This window comes from Ailuropoda melanoleuca, chromosome 16 (genome assembly GCF_002007445.2).
Source record: "Ailuropoda melanoleuca isolate Jingjing chromosome 16, ASM200744v2, whole genome shotgun sequence".
NCBI classification, from domain to species: Eukaryota; Metazoa; Chordata; class Mammalia; order Carnivora; family Ursidae; genus Ailuropoda; species Ailuropoda melanoleuca.
The window spans coordinates 3,267,132-3,287,009 of record NC_048233.1 but is presented as its reverse complement, the minus strand read 5'-3'; the positions used below and the strand labels follow the sequence as shown (position 1 = coordinate 3,287,009).

The 19,878-nt window shown below is 38.2% G+C and overlaps 1 protein-coding gene across 1 annotated transcript in view; it reads right to left on the bottom strand.

Moving 5' to 3' along the window:
• The window catches only part of KDM5A (lysine demethylase 5A), a 95,884-nt gene extending 80,003 nt beyond the window's left edge, over positions 1 to 15,881 (bottom strand). The window contains exons 1-5 of the mRNA XM_002914106.4: positions 15,244 to 15,881; positions 12,676 to 12,753; positions 11,233 to 11,355; positions 2,923 to 3,093; positions 822 to 956 (exon numbers count right to left, since the gene is read on the bottom strand). Coding sequence (XP_002914152.1) covers positions 822 to 956; positions 2,923 to 3,093; positions 11,233 to 11,355; positions 12,676 to 12,753; positions 15,244 to 15,408 — 672 coding nt within the window. The 5' untranslated portion in view covers positions 15,409 to 15,881. The remainder of the gene's footprint in view (positions 1 to 821; positions 957 to 2,922; positions 3,094 to 11,232; positions 11,356 to 12,675; positions 12,754 to 15,243) is intronic.
• Between the last annotated feature and the right edge of the window lie 3,997 nt (positions 15,882 to 19,878).

Genomic DNA, 19,878 nt, shown 5'->3' with positions numbered 1-19,878 from the left:
ATTCAGGAGACTATTTAAGGAGCATAAATTCAGAGCAAGGAAAGCAGCATCTAACTGTCCCAACCTACGGACCTGTCTTTATTTTTTTTTTTTTAAGATTTTATTTATTTATTTAACAGAGATAGAGACATCCAAGGAGAGAGGGAACACAAGCAGGGGGAGTGGGAGAGGAAGAAGCAGGCTTCCAGGGGAGGAGCCCGATGTGGGACTCGAGGATCATGCCCTGAGCCGAAGGCAGATGCTTAACAACTGAGCCACGCAGGTGCCCCTACGGACCTGTCTTTACAACAACTTTAAAAACACACTTTGAGGACCACAAATGAGAATGGGGAAAGGAGGACAGATGCAGACAAGAAGAAATTAGTGCATTTTTCTTCTGATGAAATTATTTTAGGCTACAAGAACACTACAGAAGTTAACACTGGAAAGGTTCAAACACTAAAACTTACACTCTAGCTTTTAAAGGAATGAGTGACAACTAAAACCACCCTTTCCTACTCCTCTCATTTCTGCTAACCACGAAAATAAAATATACTACAGTTCATCAGCATGTCGATAACACTGGCCCTACCGTACCCACAGTCACCATCTGATTTGTCCTCCTCAGCAAAAACTGTTCAAAATTAACAAAAAGCTGTCTAAATCAAATCAGACTGAATTTTACAATTTCTTCCTTGTTCATTTTCATGGTAAATGAAAGACAGGTCTCTTCTTCACAGTCTAAAGAACAATAGTATGTGAATGCCTCCAATAACCACATCATTGTTCTGCAGTTAATGCACTTAAAACTCCTGTTAAAAATGACCCATGGAAGTTGATACCTGAGACTTGACACGCCTTGTTCTCTTCGGTAGAATGTTCATTCTTGTGCCTGGCTCTGGGGAAGTTTGGACGTCAGTGCCAAGAACCTCAGGCTCTACTTTTTCCTTAAGATCTAAATTAGGCATCTGTACACCCTAAAGAATCAGAGCACAGAAAGACAGCAGGTTCACTGATAAGAAATCAGATTGGAGAGTCAGGGGAGACATAATAAATTTCCAATAAGTCCCCAAAACTACATGAAACCAGATGACAATTCTACCTACCAAATTGATCTATAAATTCAAGACAATCCCTATTGAAATCCCAGCAGGCTTTTGTGTAGAAATTGAGAAGTCAATTTCTAAGATTTATGTGGAAATGCAAATCTTTGGAAATTTTAAAAAAAAGAACCAAGTTGGAAGACTAACACTATTGGATATCAAAACTTACTATAAAGCTACAGTATTGGTGTTAGGGTAAATACATGGACCAAAACACAAAACAGAGACCAGAAATAAATCCACATTTATAGTCAACTGATTTTCAACAAAGGTGCCGAAGTAAATCAACGGGAAAAGGTAGTAGTCTTTTAAACATATGGTACTGGTACAACTGAATATTCATATACATATACATTTCCCCTCTCCTCCAAAATGAACTTAGAGTTTTACCTCATACTATACACATACAAAAAAAAAAAAAAAAATCAAAATGGATCTTAGACCTAAATATAAAAGCTAAAATATGAAACTTCTAGAGGAAAACAAAAAGTATCTTTGGGGCCTTGTAAGAAAGATTTCTTAGATATGACAAGAGAAGCACAATCCATAGAAGGGGGGATAGAAATTAATAAACTACTCTTCAAACAGACACCATTATAAAAATGAAAAGATAAACCAGAGACTAGCAGAGAGTATTTATAAAATCATGTACCTGATAAAAGACTTATATCCAGATTATACAGCAAACTCTTAAAACAAGTGTAAGATGACAAACAATCCAATAAAAAAAAGATCAGAACAGACACTTCATCAAGGAAGATATACAAATGGCTAATATGCACATGAAAAGATGCACAACACCACTGGTCATTAGGGAAATGAAAATTAAAACCACAATGAGATACCACTACACACCCACTAGAATGGCTATAAGCAAAACAACTGACAATACCAAGTGTTGGCAAAGACGTGAAGAAACTGGAAGCCTCTACATTACTGGTGGGAATGTAAAATGGTTCAGCCACTTTGGAAAACAGTTTGGCAGTTTCTTAAAAAGTTAAACATAAACTTACCATATAACCCAGCAATTCCACTCCTAGGTATCTACCCAAGAGAAATGAAAACATATGTCCACACAAAGACTTATACATGAATATTCATAGCATTTATTCATAATAGCCATAAACTGGAAACAATCCAACTGTCCACCAACTGGTAAATGGATAAACAAATATGGTATATCCATACAATGGACTATTATTCAGCCATAAAAAAGAACGAAGTACTAATACAGGCTAAAACATAGATGAACCTTGAAAACATTAGGCTAAGTGAAAGAAGCCAGACACAAAATTATATTGTATAATTCCATCTATGTGAAATTTCTATAAAGGCAAAAAACTACAGAGCCAGAAAGCAAATCAGGTGTTTATCTGGGTTCGGGGATACGAACAGGAACCAACTACAACCAAACACAAAGGAACTTTCTGGGCTGATGGAAATATTCTAAAACTGAGCTGTGGCAATTACTGCATAAATGTGTAATTTATTAAAGCTTACTGTGTATTTACAATGACTGAATTCTATAATATGCAAATTGTAACCTCAATAAAGCTGTTAATGAAACCAAGAGGAGGAATTTTTCAGAAAGCTTAAGTTATGAGAATTTATTTTAAATAAATAAGAAAACACCCTTCATTCCCACTAGCCTTTATCTTGTAAACCACCAAAAACAGCTGCAATTTTTAAACCACATCTTGCTACCCCAAATTTTGGTACCTGGAGAAATCTTTTTAACTGGCTATGCTTAGCGAACTGCTAACTGCTAACAAATAACATTCATATTTGGCAGACTGGATTTATCCACCCCTAAAAAAAAAAAAAAAAAGATGCATCTCACCATAAGGCTGACACCAGATTGGAAAAGTTCATATGGGTAGAGAATTCTTTCATAATGTGACTTCAAAAGAGACCCAGTTCCTTTTCCCGGCAGATATCCCAAGCGACTACCCACTTTAGACCATTTTTTCTCTTTTGTGACCATTTCAAAACCTCCTTTGCTGGCAACAATCTGAAAAGAAAGTAAAAATTATTTAGAGAAAGAAAGCAGATTCATGTATTCTGACTCTATACCTTCCCGGATAAACAGAAAAATTATTCTGAGCTTAGAATTCTAATTTCCTTTCCACAAATATCTGACAAAATTCAAAAATGTCAACATTTAAAGTTTGAAATAAACAATGACTTTCAGAGGGGCGCCTGGATGGCTCAGTCATTAAGCGTCTGCCTTCAGCTCAGGGCGAGATCCCAGAGTCCTGGGATCGAGCCCCACATCGGGCTCCTCCACTGGGAGCCTGCTTCTTCCTCTTCCACCCCCCCCCCACTTGTGTTCCCTCTCTCTCTGGCTGTATCTCTCTCTGTCAAATAAATAAATAAATAAATAAATAAATAAATAAATAAATAAATAAAAAGAATGATTTTTCGGAAGTTTTAAACTCCACTATTTAATGTTAATGTGCCTATTTTCAATGAACTAAGCATTCAAAAATATTTATGAATTTACACTTTGTACATATACACCTTGAGAAAACTAAACAGATTTATATACTCAATATCCCAAGGAACTCAAAATATAAAATAAGAATTAAAAACAACAAAAATAAACATAAGCATAAATGTAAGTTATATGTATGAAATGAACATAAATCCTGAAATTGGGAAATGTACCAAATACCTTATAGAATTTTAACAAAAATGTCAAGGAAACAATGGATTCAAAGGCCGTTTTAGAAAAGGGTATAATTTTTCAAAAGGCGTTTTACATGGAAGGTTATGAAGGAATGATGGGAAGAGATCAGATTATGGTGGTAGACTTACTAGAAAATATAGTACAGAATGTATTAACATACAATCAGTTAAGATAAATTGGACAATTTGGTTGAATGCTCACATCAAACCTGGCGCTATATAGAATATACATATATCATGGTTCCCTATCTTCTAGAAATTGATACTGTACATCTCTCACACTTTAAAATATAGGCAGTCTTCCGCTGACTGATGATAAAATAAAAAGGACTGTGACATAGCTATTTGAACTCAAAAAAAAATTTTTTTTTTTTAAAGATTTTTATTTATTTGACAGAGATAGAGACAGCCAGCGAGAGAGGGAACACAAGCAGGGGGAGTGGGAGAGAAGAAGCAGGCTCATAGCGGAAGAGCCTGATGTGGGGCTCGATCCCAGAACGCTGGGATCATGCCCTGAGCCGAAGGCAGACGCCCAACCGCTGTGCCACCCAGGCGCCCCCAAAAAAATTTTCTTGAGTGTACACTACTGTTATTTCTCTGTATCAAAAAAAGTAAGAGACTGGTGCCTGGCTGGCTCAGTCGGTGGAGCATGTAACTTGATCTCAGGGCTGCGAGTTCAAGTCCCACACTGGGCATAAAGCTTACTTTAAAAAAAAAAAGGTTAAAAGAAAAATTAGGAGCGCCTGGGTGGCGCAGTTGTTACGCGTCTGCCTTCAGCTCAGGGCGTGATCCCGGCGTTATGGGATCGAGCCCCACATCGGGCTCCTCAGCTATGAGCCTGCTTCTTCCTCTCCCACTCCCCTTGCTTGTGTTCCCTCTCTCGCTGGCTGTCTCTATCTCTTTAATTAAATAAATGAAATATTTAAAAAAAAAAAAAAAGAAAAATCAAACATAGAATTACATGACTCAACAATTCCACCCAAAAGAACTGAAAACAGGGATTTAAACAGATACTCGCAAACCAATGTTCATGGCAGCATTACTCACAATAGTCAAATGGTGGAAACAACTCAAAGCCCATCAAGAGATGAATGAATAAACCAAATCTGATATATACATGTAATGGAATATTATCCAGCCTTAAAAAGGAATGAAACTGACACATGTGACAACATGGATCCTTGAAAACATTATGCTCAAACACAAAAAGGTGAATATTATGTGATTCCACTTCTATGAAATACCTAGAATAAACAAATTTATAGAGAGAGGAAGTAGAATAGAGGATTTACCAGGGGCCTGAAGGGAGAGGGGAAGTTCTGGAAATGAAAAGTAGTGATGGTTGTACAACATTTTGAATGTACTTAATGCCATTAAACTGTACACTTAAAAATATGGTTAACTGTTATAGTATGCATATTTTACCACAATTTTTTATAAAAAGGTTAAGAATATGGACTGTGGAGCCAGATTTCCAGAGTTCGAACCTCAGCTCCACTACTTAACTGTGTGACCTTGGGCAAGTTGTCATAATTTGCACTTCGGAGTCCTCGCTATTATTAAAATATTAATAATTTAACACCACTTACACTTCATTATGAGGCAGTTGTGAAGATAAATGAGATAAAACATGAAAAGCACCAGGACAAAATAAGCACCGTGTCAACACTAGCAGTATTATCATGTCTGCGTGTGGGGGCAAGTGGGAGTGCATGCTATAAATAAATGAACGTTTTCAGCTCTTGTACTCTACAATGCTCTTATAGGCAAAGATGAACCTATACCAAAACAAAATTTCCCTCTACTGAAATATGTGAAAGCTTGGTGGGAACACATAAGTTCACGTGCACAAAAGCTAAACATATCTCTAATTCTTTAGCTTCTTTTAGCACATCTTCAGACAAGCCATCTCGGTTTAAAAAGGTTAGCCAGGGGAAAATTATGAAGAGAAAAAAGTTGATTTTTCCAATGTTGTAGTGTAGAGGTAAACACAATGAGGGTGTTTTAAGGGCTGTCTGGAAGCAAGTGCGTGAATCAGGATGCCTTCCATTCACATCATTCCAGTGCTTCTGTACTGTCAGGTACTGTTCTGGGTGCTTGAGATACATCGGTGAACAAAACAAAGATCTTTGCCCTCATGGTGCTTACATTCCAGCAAGAAAAACAGGAAGTAAACAAAGTATGTAAAATTTAAAGTGATAAATCCGATAGAAGCAGCTTCAAAAAACAGTGAAAAGACCTCACAAGTAGCAGAGTGAGGGTTTAACCGAAGTATTAAACAGTTACCAAAAAACTTCATTATAAAGGTGAAATTTCAGCAAAAACTCCTTCAAGGTGAAGCAGTTACCCAAGCAGATATACAGGGCATAGTCAGAGCCAGGGCCCCATGTTAGAAGCATACTTCAAATGTTTGAGGAACAATAAGGAAGCCAATGTGGTTGAAGCAAGTGGGGAGGAGTCCGAAAGGGAACAGAAGCTCTCTTACTAATCTTCATTATACAATACATTTATCACCATTACATACTACTCTGGACTGTATGCAAAGCACTTTAAGTTAAATTTCCATTAGAAATGATATATCTGCATGGATCCAGTCATGCTGCCCCACCCAGTCAAGATGCTTAATGACATGCAGTTGTGAAAATGACAGCCAGCACAGGTTATGGCTAAGAAGTAAGATAAAACTGTCTCACAAAGAAATCAACATTGTGACTCTGGCTTCGTACATACAACACTTTAACGATCTAACAGGGCCTGAAACTATAAAAACACACAAAACTTTACACTTGTTTTTCTTCAGCTGACACATTCAAGAATTCTCATGTTATAATTTCAAAATATAAAACCATTTACTCCAAACATTTTGCCATGAAATATATCACACCATTATCACTAGAAAAATATCACTTATAAGCCATGCCCTATAAAAAGATACATGGCATGCAAAGATAAACTGAACAAAATAAAATGGAAACAAGCCCCTAATCAAAACTTGACCAAAGAATAATGTCAATCAAGGCCAAATTTCCACCCAATGTAAAACTAAGACTGGCCAGTAGGAGACAAACTTAACAGACATAAAGTAGGAGTAGTCTTCTACTTAAAAGCTCCCTCTCAAGCCCAGGCTGAAAAATAGTAAAGGAACAAAAAGGAATGGGACCAAGAGAAAGCAGATACAGAAGTGATACACAAGTGATTATCTAGCAGGCAGTAACTAAAACCAACCAAGCACCTTCAATAGAAGAAAGCCAAGAAGATTTTCCAGTAGAGCCTGGAAAGGCCTAAAAAAATGAAAGCAGCAGTCCCTTTAAAATCAGGGATGGCGGGGCGCCTGGGTGGCTCAGTCAGTTAAGAATCTGCCTTTGGCTCAGGTCATGATCCCAGGGTCCTGGGAGAGAACCCCAAGTTGGGCTCCTTGCTCAGTTGGGGAGCCTGTTTTTCTTTCTCCCTCTGCCTGCCGCTTCCCCTGCTCAGGCTCCCTCTTTCGCTCCCTGTCAAATACATAAATAAAATCTTAAAAAAATAAAATAAAATCAGAGATGGCAATAAACAGAGAACAGGACTGCCTGAAAATCTGTATAAAGGCAATTAGAAGTCCTCCAGTCAGCACAGCCAGGCAACTATTGCTCTCCAACCCCAGGACAAGACTAGAGATTTACTCTCAGGAGAATCTGAAAAGAAAAGATTCTAACCTAAGAGAAATAGGTAAGCAAACTACAGGATCAGTCTAATACTCTAATAGTCTTACATCAAGTTATTGGTCTAACATCCAACCGATAAAAGTTCAGAAAGAAAAGATAAGTGGAAGACATTATCAAAGAATACAAAAAATACAAGAAATGTTGTAAGACCTCAAAGACATGAGTTCAGGTAAGAAAAGTTATCAAGTGGGGAGGGGGGTGGAGGGATGGGGTGGCTGGGTGATGGACACTGGGGAGGGTATGTATTGTGTTGAGCACTGGGTGTTGTGTAAGACGGATGAATCACAAACCTATACCCCCGAAACAAATAATGCATTATATGTTACTTAAAAAAAAAAAATTAAACATACATGTCTGAGTGCCTATACCAAATGAAAAAAAAAAAAGAAGAAGAAGAAGAAGAGAAGTTATCAAGTGCAATAAAAGTATTAAACGAGATAGTGGACATTCTCTCCTCAGAAGTGGTTTCATAGGGAAGGGTATCAGGAAGGCTATGAAGAAGGCAGTAGTTTGGGTGTAAATGGAGGAAGACAAAATGGCACATTACATAGAGTTAAGCTTGGATCTGAGATCAAGGGCTACCAAAATTTTGCTTTTGCCTGGAGAGGTCTCCTACACAGTTGTGCCACTGAGGAAGACAGCAAAAAGATGAAAGTCTTAGAATCACTAACTGGAATAATTCACAAATTCCCTTATGATCACCCTGCTTACAATAAACTTCATGAAGACTTAGACAAAAATAAAAGGTAAATTTAAACAGCTTTGTTCATTATTAAATGTTCAGTTGGACTTTAAAATTAGTGAAGATTCCAGACTTTCATTTTAAGGATAACAGTTGAGCAAAGATGAAACATCAAGGAACAGATGTCCATCTGTTAAGTGCTTAAAAATGCGATAAAAAGCAAAACAATAAGTAAGTAAATAAAGTATATATACAATGAAAATAAACACATACCAATGCATATACAACTGAAATCTCAAGGCACTGGGAATAAAGATTACATTCTACATCTTCAAGAAAAAGAAAAGCCACATAGGAAGGAACAAGAATTAGTATAGCATCATTCTTCTCAACAGCAACACTGAAGGCTGAAAGATTATGGAGTAAAGCTTTCAAAATACTAAAGGAAATCAATTTACAATTTAGGCTTCTAAACCCCACCAAACTACCACTAAAGTTTAAGAGTAGAACACTTAGATAAGCAAAATATTTACGTTCTGTTTATCTTCTTGTTCATGAAACTAATAGAAAAAAAAAAAAATGCTTCACCAAAGTAGGAGGAAACCAAGTAATACGAAGACTTGAAATAAGGGGAGAGGCAAAGGGAATTCCCAGAATGAAAACAGCAAAAGGAGGTTCCAAGCTGACAGATGACCTTAAAAAACAAGGATCTGGATTGGAGCAGAAAAAAGAACTCCAGAGGAATGGCTCCAAGAAGAAAATGGAACTGATAAGTTACCTGACAGGTAAAGCATAGGGACAGATTTATACTGCTATTGGAAAATCTGAAAATAAATGTTTGATGGTTATGAAGAAAACTCAGAAAATGAAAACAGGGAGGGAGATTATTAACTCCAAGGAAAATAAAAATTGGTATAAGGAAAACAATCATAGCACACTATGAGGCTCAGATACAAATAATATTGGTACTTACAGTCACAGTAATAATTTCTGATTAATTAAAAATTGATCTGGGACACTTGGCTGGCTCAGTTCATGGAGCATGCAACTCTTGATTTGGGGGTTGTAAGTTGGAACCCCATGTTGGGGGTAGAGATTACTTAAAAATAAAATCTTTAAAAAACATTTTTGATCTAACTACACTAGAATGGAACAGGTAGTATGTAAGGATTTAGGTTTCTTACACCCACTCTCCACCTCTAATAGTAGAAAACCAGTGTATAATATTTAAAACTGAAAAGTGAATAACTAGCATGAGCATATTATTTGGAAATACGAACATCTATGTCAGAAACAGCTAAAACAATTGAAAGTAATTAATTCTGAGGACTGGGAAGGGGAGTGGAGAGGTGGAGAGGAAGAATGTTGGTTTTCATTTTAAGTCTTATATTTTAAAAAGTATTACACTGACCAAAAAAAAGTTTTTAAGGGCTAGAATGAATGTTCCTTGCTGCACTGATCATAAACAGTAACTGTTAATGTAAAACTCCATTAAATTATAGACATTCCAAGTAACGCTTTTTATTATTAAAAATAATAAGACCATGTGATAATTTAATCAACAAGGAAACCATCAAAATGAGTACTGAATGACTGAGACTGAGAACTGAAAATTTGCTTCCCATTATAAAGTAGTGGAAAGCAAAGTGTTTCAAAATCATGTCTATAATAACACCAACTCCAGACATGCTCACCAGCCATCAGCCCAATACAGTCTTTTTTAAAATTTTAGTATAAACTTCAATATAAAATTTTTAGAGCATTCTGACCTGACACTACTTTAGAATGTATTATAGAAAATAACTTAAATGTTTGTCTTGTCTTTCCTGGAAAGTGAAATCTCCAAAATTAAGTCTATAATTTGAATAACATTTTATTCCAAAACAGTAACTATCAATCAGAGGATACCACACAGAAAAAGATACTTTGCAAAATTCCTCAGATAATCAAGCTATCTTCACTCACAAGTCAGAAGGTTCATAAATTTTTATTATTTTATTAACAAAACATGTTTTCAAGTATGCTGTTGCAGGTCAGTTAGTTCCTTTCACATTAGGAAATACAATGTTACAAAGTTAACACAAGTTTAGGCAAAAATTAGTCTAAACTCTTCACCCTTAAGTTTTCAAGCCCTTATTCATTCTGGATAATGCTGGTTTCAGTTAACCATTAACACTCCTTACAGATTAATACAACTGATACATATTACACATGAGAATGGTGAGTAACATGAATCTCTTTTAATATAACAAATTTTCAATTAAGAAGTAGAAAAAAGATGACAAAGTCAACATAAAACATTATACACTCAACACAAGGTAACATTAATAGATTGGTATCATTCCTTTTGCATATTGTTTATCACAGAGCCTACTAATCTATGTCATTAAATAAATTAAATTTTATAATAAATTATAAAATAATTTTAAAGATAACTTTGAAATCTGTCATTTACATTTATTCATGCTTGCATTTCACTGTCAAACAAATCCTGCACAGGAAACAATGTTTTCCATCAAGTTTAGTAAATTCCTAATGTCACAGATTCACTAGCCTCTGCTCCAATTTCTTTTTTTTTTTTTTTAAAGATTTTATTTATTTATTTGACAGAGATAGACATAGCCAGCGAGAGAGGGAACACAAGCAGGGGGAGTGGGAGAGGAAGAAGCAGGCTCACAGCGAAGGAGCCTGGATGTGGGGCTCGATCCCATAACACCAGGATCACGCCCTGAGCCGAAGGCAGACGCTTAACCGCTATGCCACCCAGGCGCCCCTCTGCTCCAATTTCTAAACCAATACAATGGGTGCCTGGGTGGCTCGGCTGGTTAAGCATCTGCCTTCGGCTCAGGTCATGATCCGGGGATCCTGGAATGGAGCCCCACATCGGGCTCCCTGCTCAGTGGGAGCCTGCTTCTCCCTCTCCTCCCTGCTTCTGCTCTCTCTTGCTATCTGTCAATATCTGTCTCTCTCTCTCAAATAAATAAATAAAATTTTCAAAAAAAAAAAAAAACAGACTATCAAAGTCTTTTTAAAAAAATAAACAAATAAATAAATAAAATAAACCAAGTGCAAGCCTCACCTTGCTCAAAGCATACAGATCCAGGATTTTTCTCTCCACCACTGGAATCTTCAAAGTAGATCCTTGGAGTTCCCAAAATTTTGCTAACTGATCCAAGAAGTCCAGTCTCACTCTGGTCATTGCCTAAGATTATTAAAAAACAGAAATCAGAAATAGGAATTAAGTTATGATTGAAAATAAATGAGTTTTACTTAACAAAGGTACTCATTTCTCTAAAGAAATCCAAAGACTTCATTATTATTTAGTCCAACCCTGTAAAATAAGGCAATAATAAAGAAACAAAATACTTCTTAATAAACTTTATTCACTAAGGCAAAAAAGTCACTCTAATATATTAGAAATGTTCTAATTTTATCAACCAAAGCAATTTTTTTGTAAAAGTTGGCTTAACTTTAAGCTAACCAGAAAATTTAGTAAATTGGATTATTCTGTCTCTAAGCATTCCTTCATTTCATCCGTAGAAAACATGCCTACCTCAGGTACACCAATTCTCCACCCCACTGATATTAAGATCCTTCATGTATCTAATTACAAGGGACTAAAGGAAAAAAAAGGATTAAAATCTCAGAAAATAAATGTTTCAGAAGCATCAAGGGAAAAAAAAAACCTTCACTATGATATATTAAGTCTCAGCTAGCTAAGATTTCTCTATTGTACTCTGAAACACTTTTATACCACACTGAAGTATCTTCCCATAACCCGGCAGAGAGGAAAAACCGCAATATTTAAACAGACTTCAATCTAGAAAATTTAGAAGCAACTAGTAATGTTTAAAGAGAGATGTTAATAAATCGGATTAACAGTCCTGGAAAAGTTCTGTTAAAGCTAAAAATAATCTTTGAAAACCTTTGCTAAACTATTAAACCTACTTTTCAAAGACCCCAAGAGACAGAATCTTCCAACATTAACATAAAATTTTAGTAGAATAGTTAAGTGCTGAAGAAAGTAGCTTAGAATTTCAGGTCTCAAAATTAAAAAAAAAAAAAAGAATTCCAGGTCTCTGCAAGTATGCACTGGGTATTTCCACTATGAAAAACATAGCTAGAGATAGTTTCCCATAGTCCCAGTTAAGTGGAAAAACTGTTAACAACTACTTTTTACAATTTTTTTTTTAATCAGAAACTTCCTTCCATTCAGGCGCACCTGGGTGGCTCAGTCAGTTAAGCGACCAACTCTTGATCTCAGCCCAGGTCTTGATCTCAATGTTGTGGGTTCAAGCCCCGTGTAGGGCTCCACCCCCAAAGCGGATCCTACTTAATTTAAAAAAAGAAAGAAAGAAAGACAAAGGAAAAAAAAGAAAAGAGAAAAGAAAAAGAACTTCCTTCCATTCAATCCCAACTAACATTAATTCTAAGCCCTGGTACATGAGTTGCTCAAAGTTCTCTACTAGAACCCTGACATTAAGAATAAATCAGGAGGCAGAAATCCTGATATAGCACTCACCTCAAGTTCATTCAGGCGCTGGACTCTGGGAGTGAAACGAAAACTTTTTACTTCACATGCAAATGGAGGTTGCCAATCCTAAATAGAAATATATATATATATATAAAAACATACTGATGTATAATCAAAGAATGCATTATTCATTCCCTTAATTTAAGAGATAAATAGCCATAAATCATAATGAAGACAAGTCAACTTTGAGTCTTTTTCATTGTAGAAACAGAAAGAGTAATATTTTTAGATGAGATATTTTTAATATTACTTATCTCCAAAACTCCTCTCTCATGTTCTATTATTAAAATTATTTTATCTATAAATCCTCCTCAAATTTCACCAGTCCCATTATTTGTAAGCCACAATTATGCTTTCCCCAATTACTCAAGTGGAATGCAGTGAACTCATGTATCACAACACAGTGTCTAATAAACATCTAAGTTTACCAAATTAAAAACAAAACAGAATTTGAAAGAAACTAAAAAAGGTAAAATTTAAGATTAAGAGGTAATTTTTTAAAGTACTCATATAATTGGTTAATATCTTTTTTATTCATGTGTAATGTGACACAGCACTTTACAGTCTATGTTACATAAATGTTTTGTTCAAAGCCTGGTTTCTCAGCACCCAAATATTTGGGGGAAAAAAAAAAAAGGCAAGCAAATCCACAGAACAAGGGCAATTTTCCTATTGGAGTTATAGTACAACTGACATGAGATAGCACAATTCAAGCAGGGTTCTAGAAAACATATTTTGATTTGGCCTAATCCACTTAAATATGTGAGAAGTAGTCAAAAAAAATGTTTATCTTGGAAACTAAAGCACCTCGCCAATACTGAAATTAAATTCTGCTTATAAATAAGACTTATTTTTAATAATAATATAGCATACAAAGAAAAGGCATATTATTTCAATCTCTTTTTAGTAATAAAAGGCACATATATACACTTTTTTTTACCTAAAGGAACCCTGATTACAATTTCTTATTCAAAAAGGCAACAGAGTAGCTGAAAATACGGTTTAGGAAAAACTTCAGTGCTTAAAAGTTTTGCCAGTATTAGGCAATTTTGATAGCTAAACAGTTAAATGAAGCTTTAGGAGGATGGCAATGCATATACCATCACTCATCATAGCAATCAGCTTTTAATCTTTTGCCTGTGATCAATAGTTTATAAATCTTAATCAAATTCATTAAGCACAAACAGGTTTAGCTGCATGTCTGGGTTTCAGAATCAAAGAGATTGATCTAGGTTCAAAATCTACCTAGCCACACACCCAAGATTATACATTTGATAAGTTATATAACTTATTCAGACTTGTCTCATCTGTAAAATGAGATGTTATTTACCCACTAGGGCTTCAAAGAATATTAAGTGAAATAATCTATAGGTGCTAAATTAGCTCCTCCTCTTCCCTCCTATCTTAGGCTCTTTCTAAGCTCTATGGTGCACACCACTGTAGTAGTCAGTGGTGAGAGCAGACACTTTTTCAAATGCAACGTGGAAAACAGTACTTGATCTTTTATTCTTATAACTAGTAGACAAAACTAGTTTTGCAAGGAGTCCCTTTAAGAAGCACCAAAGGCAATAGTTCACAAACTTTAATGTGCATTAAGCATCATGAGAGAGTACGTGCTAGAAAAGCACATTCTAGAACTTCAACATCCAGAAATGTATTCTAAGTCTGAAAAGGGGCCTAGAGATCTGCATTTTTAACAAGCATCTGGTTGAGCCTTGTGCAAGAGGACAAGGAACAGCATTTGGAAAACGATGGTCTTATGGGTAAAGAAAAAAAAACCTTTTGACCTTGAGCAAATCACTCAACCTCTCGGGGCACTAATTCCCACAAAGGGGTAGTATCTTCTTTCCTTGCCTTAAAAATTAAGGATTATAAAAAACACACATGCAAACACTTATTTGCAATAACTGCAATTCATAAATATTTGAACCTTGGTTCCTTATGTCAAAAGATTTAACGTTTTCTTCCACCTCTACTGTTGACGAATTCCTCTTAAACCACCAAATTCTAAAATGAATGCTGCTCCTTCTCTTCCCCTGGGAAGACTTTTTCATTGCGGCAAGAGTCTAGGGTTCTTGTTTGGTAACACCATCCTAGGGGACAACTAGATCTCAGATTACCGTTTAAGAAACCTTATCCTTGATATGAGGCCTGCAAATATTTAATAAATTAGGCATCAGTAGAACTTGGATTTAAAAAATAGTTACTATAGCACCATAACGAGAGAGCACAGTACACGAGGGTAACATGTCATGTCCTAACACTTCAAACACCTTCTCGGCCGAAGAAAGGCCTGAAGTCTTTGGTTACCCTTGCCTACTATCAAAGGAGAAAAAAAGTACCAGCTCCCAAGTTCTAGGCGGAAAGGCCCCTGGGACACCACTCTCGCGTTCAGTCGTGGCTACCACAGAAGCCTGCAAGAGAAACCAAGGCAAGAACATCCAGAAACTTAGCTACTAGTTGTTGAGAAACGAGAGAGTAAATGTGAAAGGGCAGAAGGACCGGAAAAGTAAAGCTAAAGCACTCTCCCTTCCCTCTCTCCTCAGTCTCCGGTACCTTGGGCGGTCGGATTTTGCAGATGCCGGTTTTCTCCGCCAGAGGCCGGATGCGGCCGATAAAGCTGAGCGGGTCCGTGAACTCCTCCCAGCTGGGCTCAAAGACTGGGCACTCGGGAGGTGGCACAAACTCTGCCGCATAGCCCCCCGGCCCCGCGCCTGCCATGGCAATACCCGGGCCCCCCCCCCGAGCGGGGGGCGGGAAGAACAGGTGGAGAAAGGCTGGCTGAAGCCCACCGAACCCTCTCACGTCTCCTGACACGGGCCGAAGCTCATCTTCTCGGACAAGAACCGCTCAACACAGGAACCCCACAATCGCTTCCTCTTCTCGTTTGTTATTGTTTCCTTCGGGGTTTTTCCTCTCTGGGTCAGGACTTATCCGGAAGTTAACGTACTGTCAAATCCCTCCGCCACCACAGAAACAGAATTCCTCCGCAGCAACGCGACGCCTCGTCGTAGGGCCTTCCTTCTTCCTCTCTTTGCCGGCAGCCGGGTGTGGTTTCTAGTCTCTTTGTCTGCGAAAGTTCCGCGCTGTCCGACGACTTCAAGTGGCACACCCCGGAGGTCCCACGAGCTCTCCTTTAGGAAAGAGAGCGCTGAAAGGAAAGCAGCCGGAGCTAAGGGGGACGCACTCTTCCGGCGCGGAGGAATGTGTAATGCCCCAGAGGGCAGAGGTTCTGCTTCCGGTGAGGAGGGTTCTGTTCCCCTTTGTGTATAAATGACACGAAAACAAACCCGGCCGGTTTTAGGAGGTACTATCTCGCTAGCTGGGTACCGACGCTTGTTTTAACCTATTTGTCTTTTTCCACGTAACTAACTTTAACGGCATCTGTCTCTTCTTTCTTTAGTCTGTTAGTATCCCCTCTGAATACTCTCGCTCGGCCACTTTATAGCCGCCTCATCTCCATGACAACAGGTTCGGGTCGGATCTAACCCCCAAATCCTGCCAGCCAGCCTTAGCCACCATCTAGAAATTGCTTTTCGTGCACATGGAAGTAACTGCTCTTGACCTTGCTTTTCCAGCAATTGACTCCAAGTCATCTCAACAGCAAGCTCTTTACTCTGCTACCACACGCTCCGTAAACCTTTCTCAATATGCTGTAAAAGGTATTGCAACCTTCTGATCCTGCTTGTCAAAAATTTCTGGGGAACCTGGGTGGCACAGCGGTTGAGCGTCTGCCTTCGGCTCAGGGCGTGATCCCGGGGATCTGGGATCGAGCCCCACATCAGGCTCCTCCGCTATGAGCCTGCTTCTTCCTCTCCCCCTCCCCTGCTTGTGTTCCCTCTCTCGCTGGCTGTCTCTATCTCTGTCAAATAAATAAATATTTAAAAAAATTAAAAATTAAAAAAAAAATGCTTGGTATAAGAAAAAAAATTTTCTGTGCCACTGTACATCTCCACTTACTCCAAATTGTGGGCGATAACGTAGGAAGAACTAAAGAAGAAACCATGAAAATGTAGTCCCAGTATTAAATATTTATTGGAAGGAAGACTTCCTTTCCAGGGCTTTTCCTCATACTCCCTTTGCAACCTCAGCTACCCCAGGAACTGAATTGCCAACTATGGTTAATGATTCCCAAAACTGTATTTCCAGACAAGATTTTTCTTTCGACTTACAAACCAGTACATCTAGATACCTACTAGATAAGACGACTTGGTTAATTCAAGTACCCACTGTTTTTTCAGTGTTTCCAGTTTCCACGAACGACTTCATCCACCTACTCTGTTGCTTGAGCCAGAAAACCTTGGCTCCTCCCTTACTCTGTATAATCAGATGTCAAGTCTAGAGATTGTGTCACCTAAAAATCTTAAACTCACCCATGCCTCTTTCATTCTCATTATCACTAACCTAATTTAAGTTCTCTCCCACCTGAACTATGATAGCTCAGTTCTTACCCCCTCTCAAATTCTGTTCTGCTCCGTTGTCAGATTGCCTTGTCGAAAATCCACCTTACTCCCAAGCTTCATCTGTTATGCTTCTCCATATACCACACAGAGAGTTTTGTGATGGCTTTAATGCACCATGCTTTCTTTCATGTCTGGGCCTTCACAGATACTGTTTCCTCTGTCTGGAACATGTTTTACTCTCCTTATCCCACCCACAGTTTCATATATCCCCTTTTTGACCTACTTCTCTCTTTTTTGTTAAGATTTTATTTATTTGGGGACCCCTGGGTGGCTCAGTTGGTTAAGCGTCTGCATTCAGCTCAGGTCATGGTCCCAGGGTCCTGGGATCCAGTACTGCATCAGGCTCCTTGCTCAGCAGGGAGCCTGCTTCTCCCTCTGTCTGCTGCTCCCCCACTGCTTGTGCTCTCTCTTTCTGACAAATAAATAAAATCTTTTCTTAAAAAAACTTATTTGAGAGAGAGAGAGAGAGAGCACGAGCAGGGGGAGGTACAGAGAGAGAGAGGGACGAGCAGACTCCCCGCTGAGGGGGGAGCCTGAGGCAGGGCTCGATCCCAGGACCCCGAGATCATGACTCAAGTGGAAGGCAAATGCTTAACTGACTGAGCCACCAGGTGCCCCTGACCTACTTCTCTTTCATTTATCAGATTAAATATCACTTCCTCTGGAAAGCCTTCCCTAACTCTTCAAAGTTATTTACTCAGCAGCAACCTGTACTTCCTCATCAAACTTTTTTGGAATTGCTTAATTGCCTTTCTTCCTCAGACTTTAAGCTATACAAAGGCAGGTGCAGGGTCTGTTTTATTGACCACTGTAGCCCCAATTCCTAAAATAGTGCTTGGTGTATAGAAGGCATGCAATAAATGTCTGCTAAATCAATATCTCTTGAATGAGTGGATGGACTCACCCAATAAATTGATCTTGTGTTTCATTGCCTCATCCTACATTTATATATAACAAATTTTGAGACTCTACCAGGGTATGGCATATATGATAACCCTTCATTTGATTATAACATCCATAAAAATTAACCCCCAATTATTCGCACCCACCAGCCTAAACCCCACACGAACTTCGTTTTTAAGATTTTATTTATTTATTTGACAGAAAGAGAGCACAAGCAGGGAGAAGGGCAGGGGGAGAGGGAGAAGCAGATGCCCTGCTAAACAGGGAGCCCAATGTGGGGCTTGATCTCAGGACCCCGGGATCATGGCATGAGCCAAAGGCAGACACTTAACTGACTGAGCCACCCAGGCACCCCACACAAATATTTGTTTCAGTTAGTCTTTGTTACGTAACAAACCACTTCAAAACTTCGTGGCTAAAAAAAAACTCAGTGGCTAAAAAATGAAAACTATTACTGCAATTCTGTGGGTTGGTCATCTGATGTTCTCATGGTTTCCCCTGAGATCACTCATGCAGCTACAGACATCTGAGAGCTTAACTGGAGTTGGAGGATCCAATGTGGCCTCATCACAAGTCTGGCAGTTGGTGCTGGCTGTTGGCTGGGAAACCTCAGTTCTCCACATGACTTCTCATCCTTAGTAGGATAGACTGTGCTTTTTCATAGGATGGTCTTAACATTCTAAGTGTATGAGAGTGGAAGCCTAGGCCTAAGTCCTAGGCTCCAAAATATACAAGATCACTTCTGTCACATTCTATTGGTCAAAGCAAGTCATAAGGCTAGCCCAGATTCAACTGGGTGGTGACTCAGACTACATATCTTGATGGGAAGAACAATAACATCACATTGCAAAGGGGTGGAGAGAAAGAAAAGTGTAATTCATTGCATACAATCAATGATTCACAACAAAGTCACATTTTGTACTTTTAAAATCTGAAAATCCATATTATTTACAAAAAAAATAATGAAATTCTAAGTAAAGCAAGTAACATTGAAATAATCATTAATGTAAAGTATAATGGTTTTGCTTTCATGTTATTAATAGAGCAGCAAAGCTCTGACTGACCCTCAGATTAAGCACAAACTCCTAAAAGCTTTGTTTCTGTTTATTTCCTTTTAGTCTTTCAAGTTATATTTACCAACTACTTTAAACTGTCTTCCTAGTAGGGGCGCCTGGGTGGCTCAGTCGTTAAGTGGCTGCCTTTGGCTCAGGGCATGATCCCAGAGTTCTGGGATCGAACCCCACATCAGGCTCCTCCGCTGGGAGCCTGCTTCTTCCTCTCCCACTCCGCCTGCTTGTGTTCCCTCTCTCGCTGGCTGTCTCTCTCTCTGTCAAATAAATAAATAAAATCTTTAAAACAAAACTGTCTCCCTAGTAGAATATAAAATCACAGAGTAATTATCCTCAATCATGTCTTTGCCTTGAGATGCCTGAGAAATCTGTACTGGTCACTTAAGCAGTGAGTCTGTAATAGAAGGGCATGAATATCTCCGCTGGGATGGAAAAACCTTCTCCAGTTTCACCCCTATGAGATTCTGATGCTCGCCTCATGGAGGGTAGGGGAAGCCACTCTCACCCCTCATGCCCATCCCTTTGAGAATCACTATTGTAAAGATCCAAAACTTGCGTTTAATCAGCTCCTATGAGGGCTTTCTGCATACAGGCTGTTAAACTAACTTTCAATAGTATTCGAGTCTCTAGGCAGAACAATTAGGTTTAGCTGAAGTTTAAAAGTGCTGTTTGCAATATTCAAGCAGTTTCTAAAAACTTTTGAGAAAAAGTTAAATAATATTAAAGTATTAGGTTTTATTCAAAATTTGCTCTCC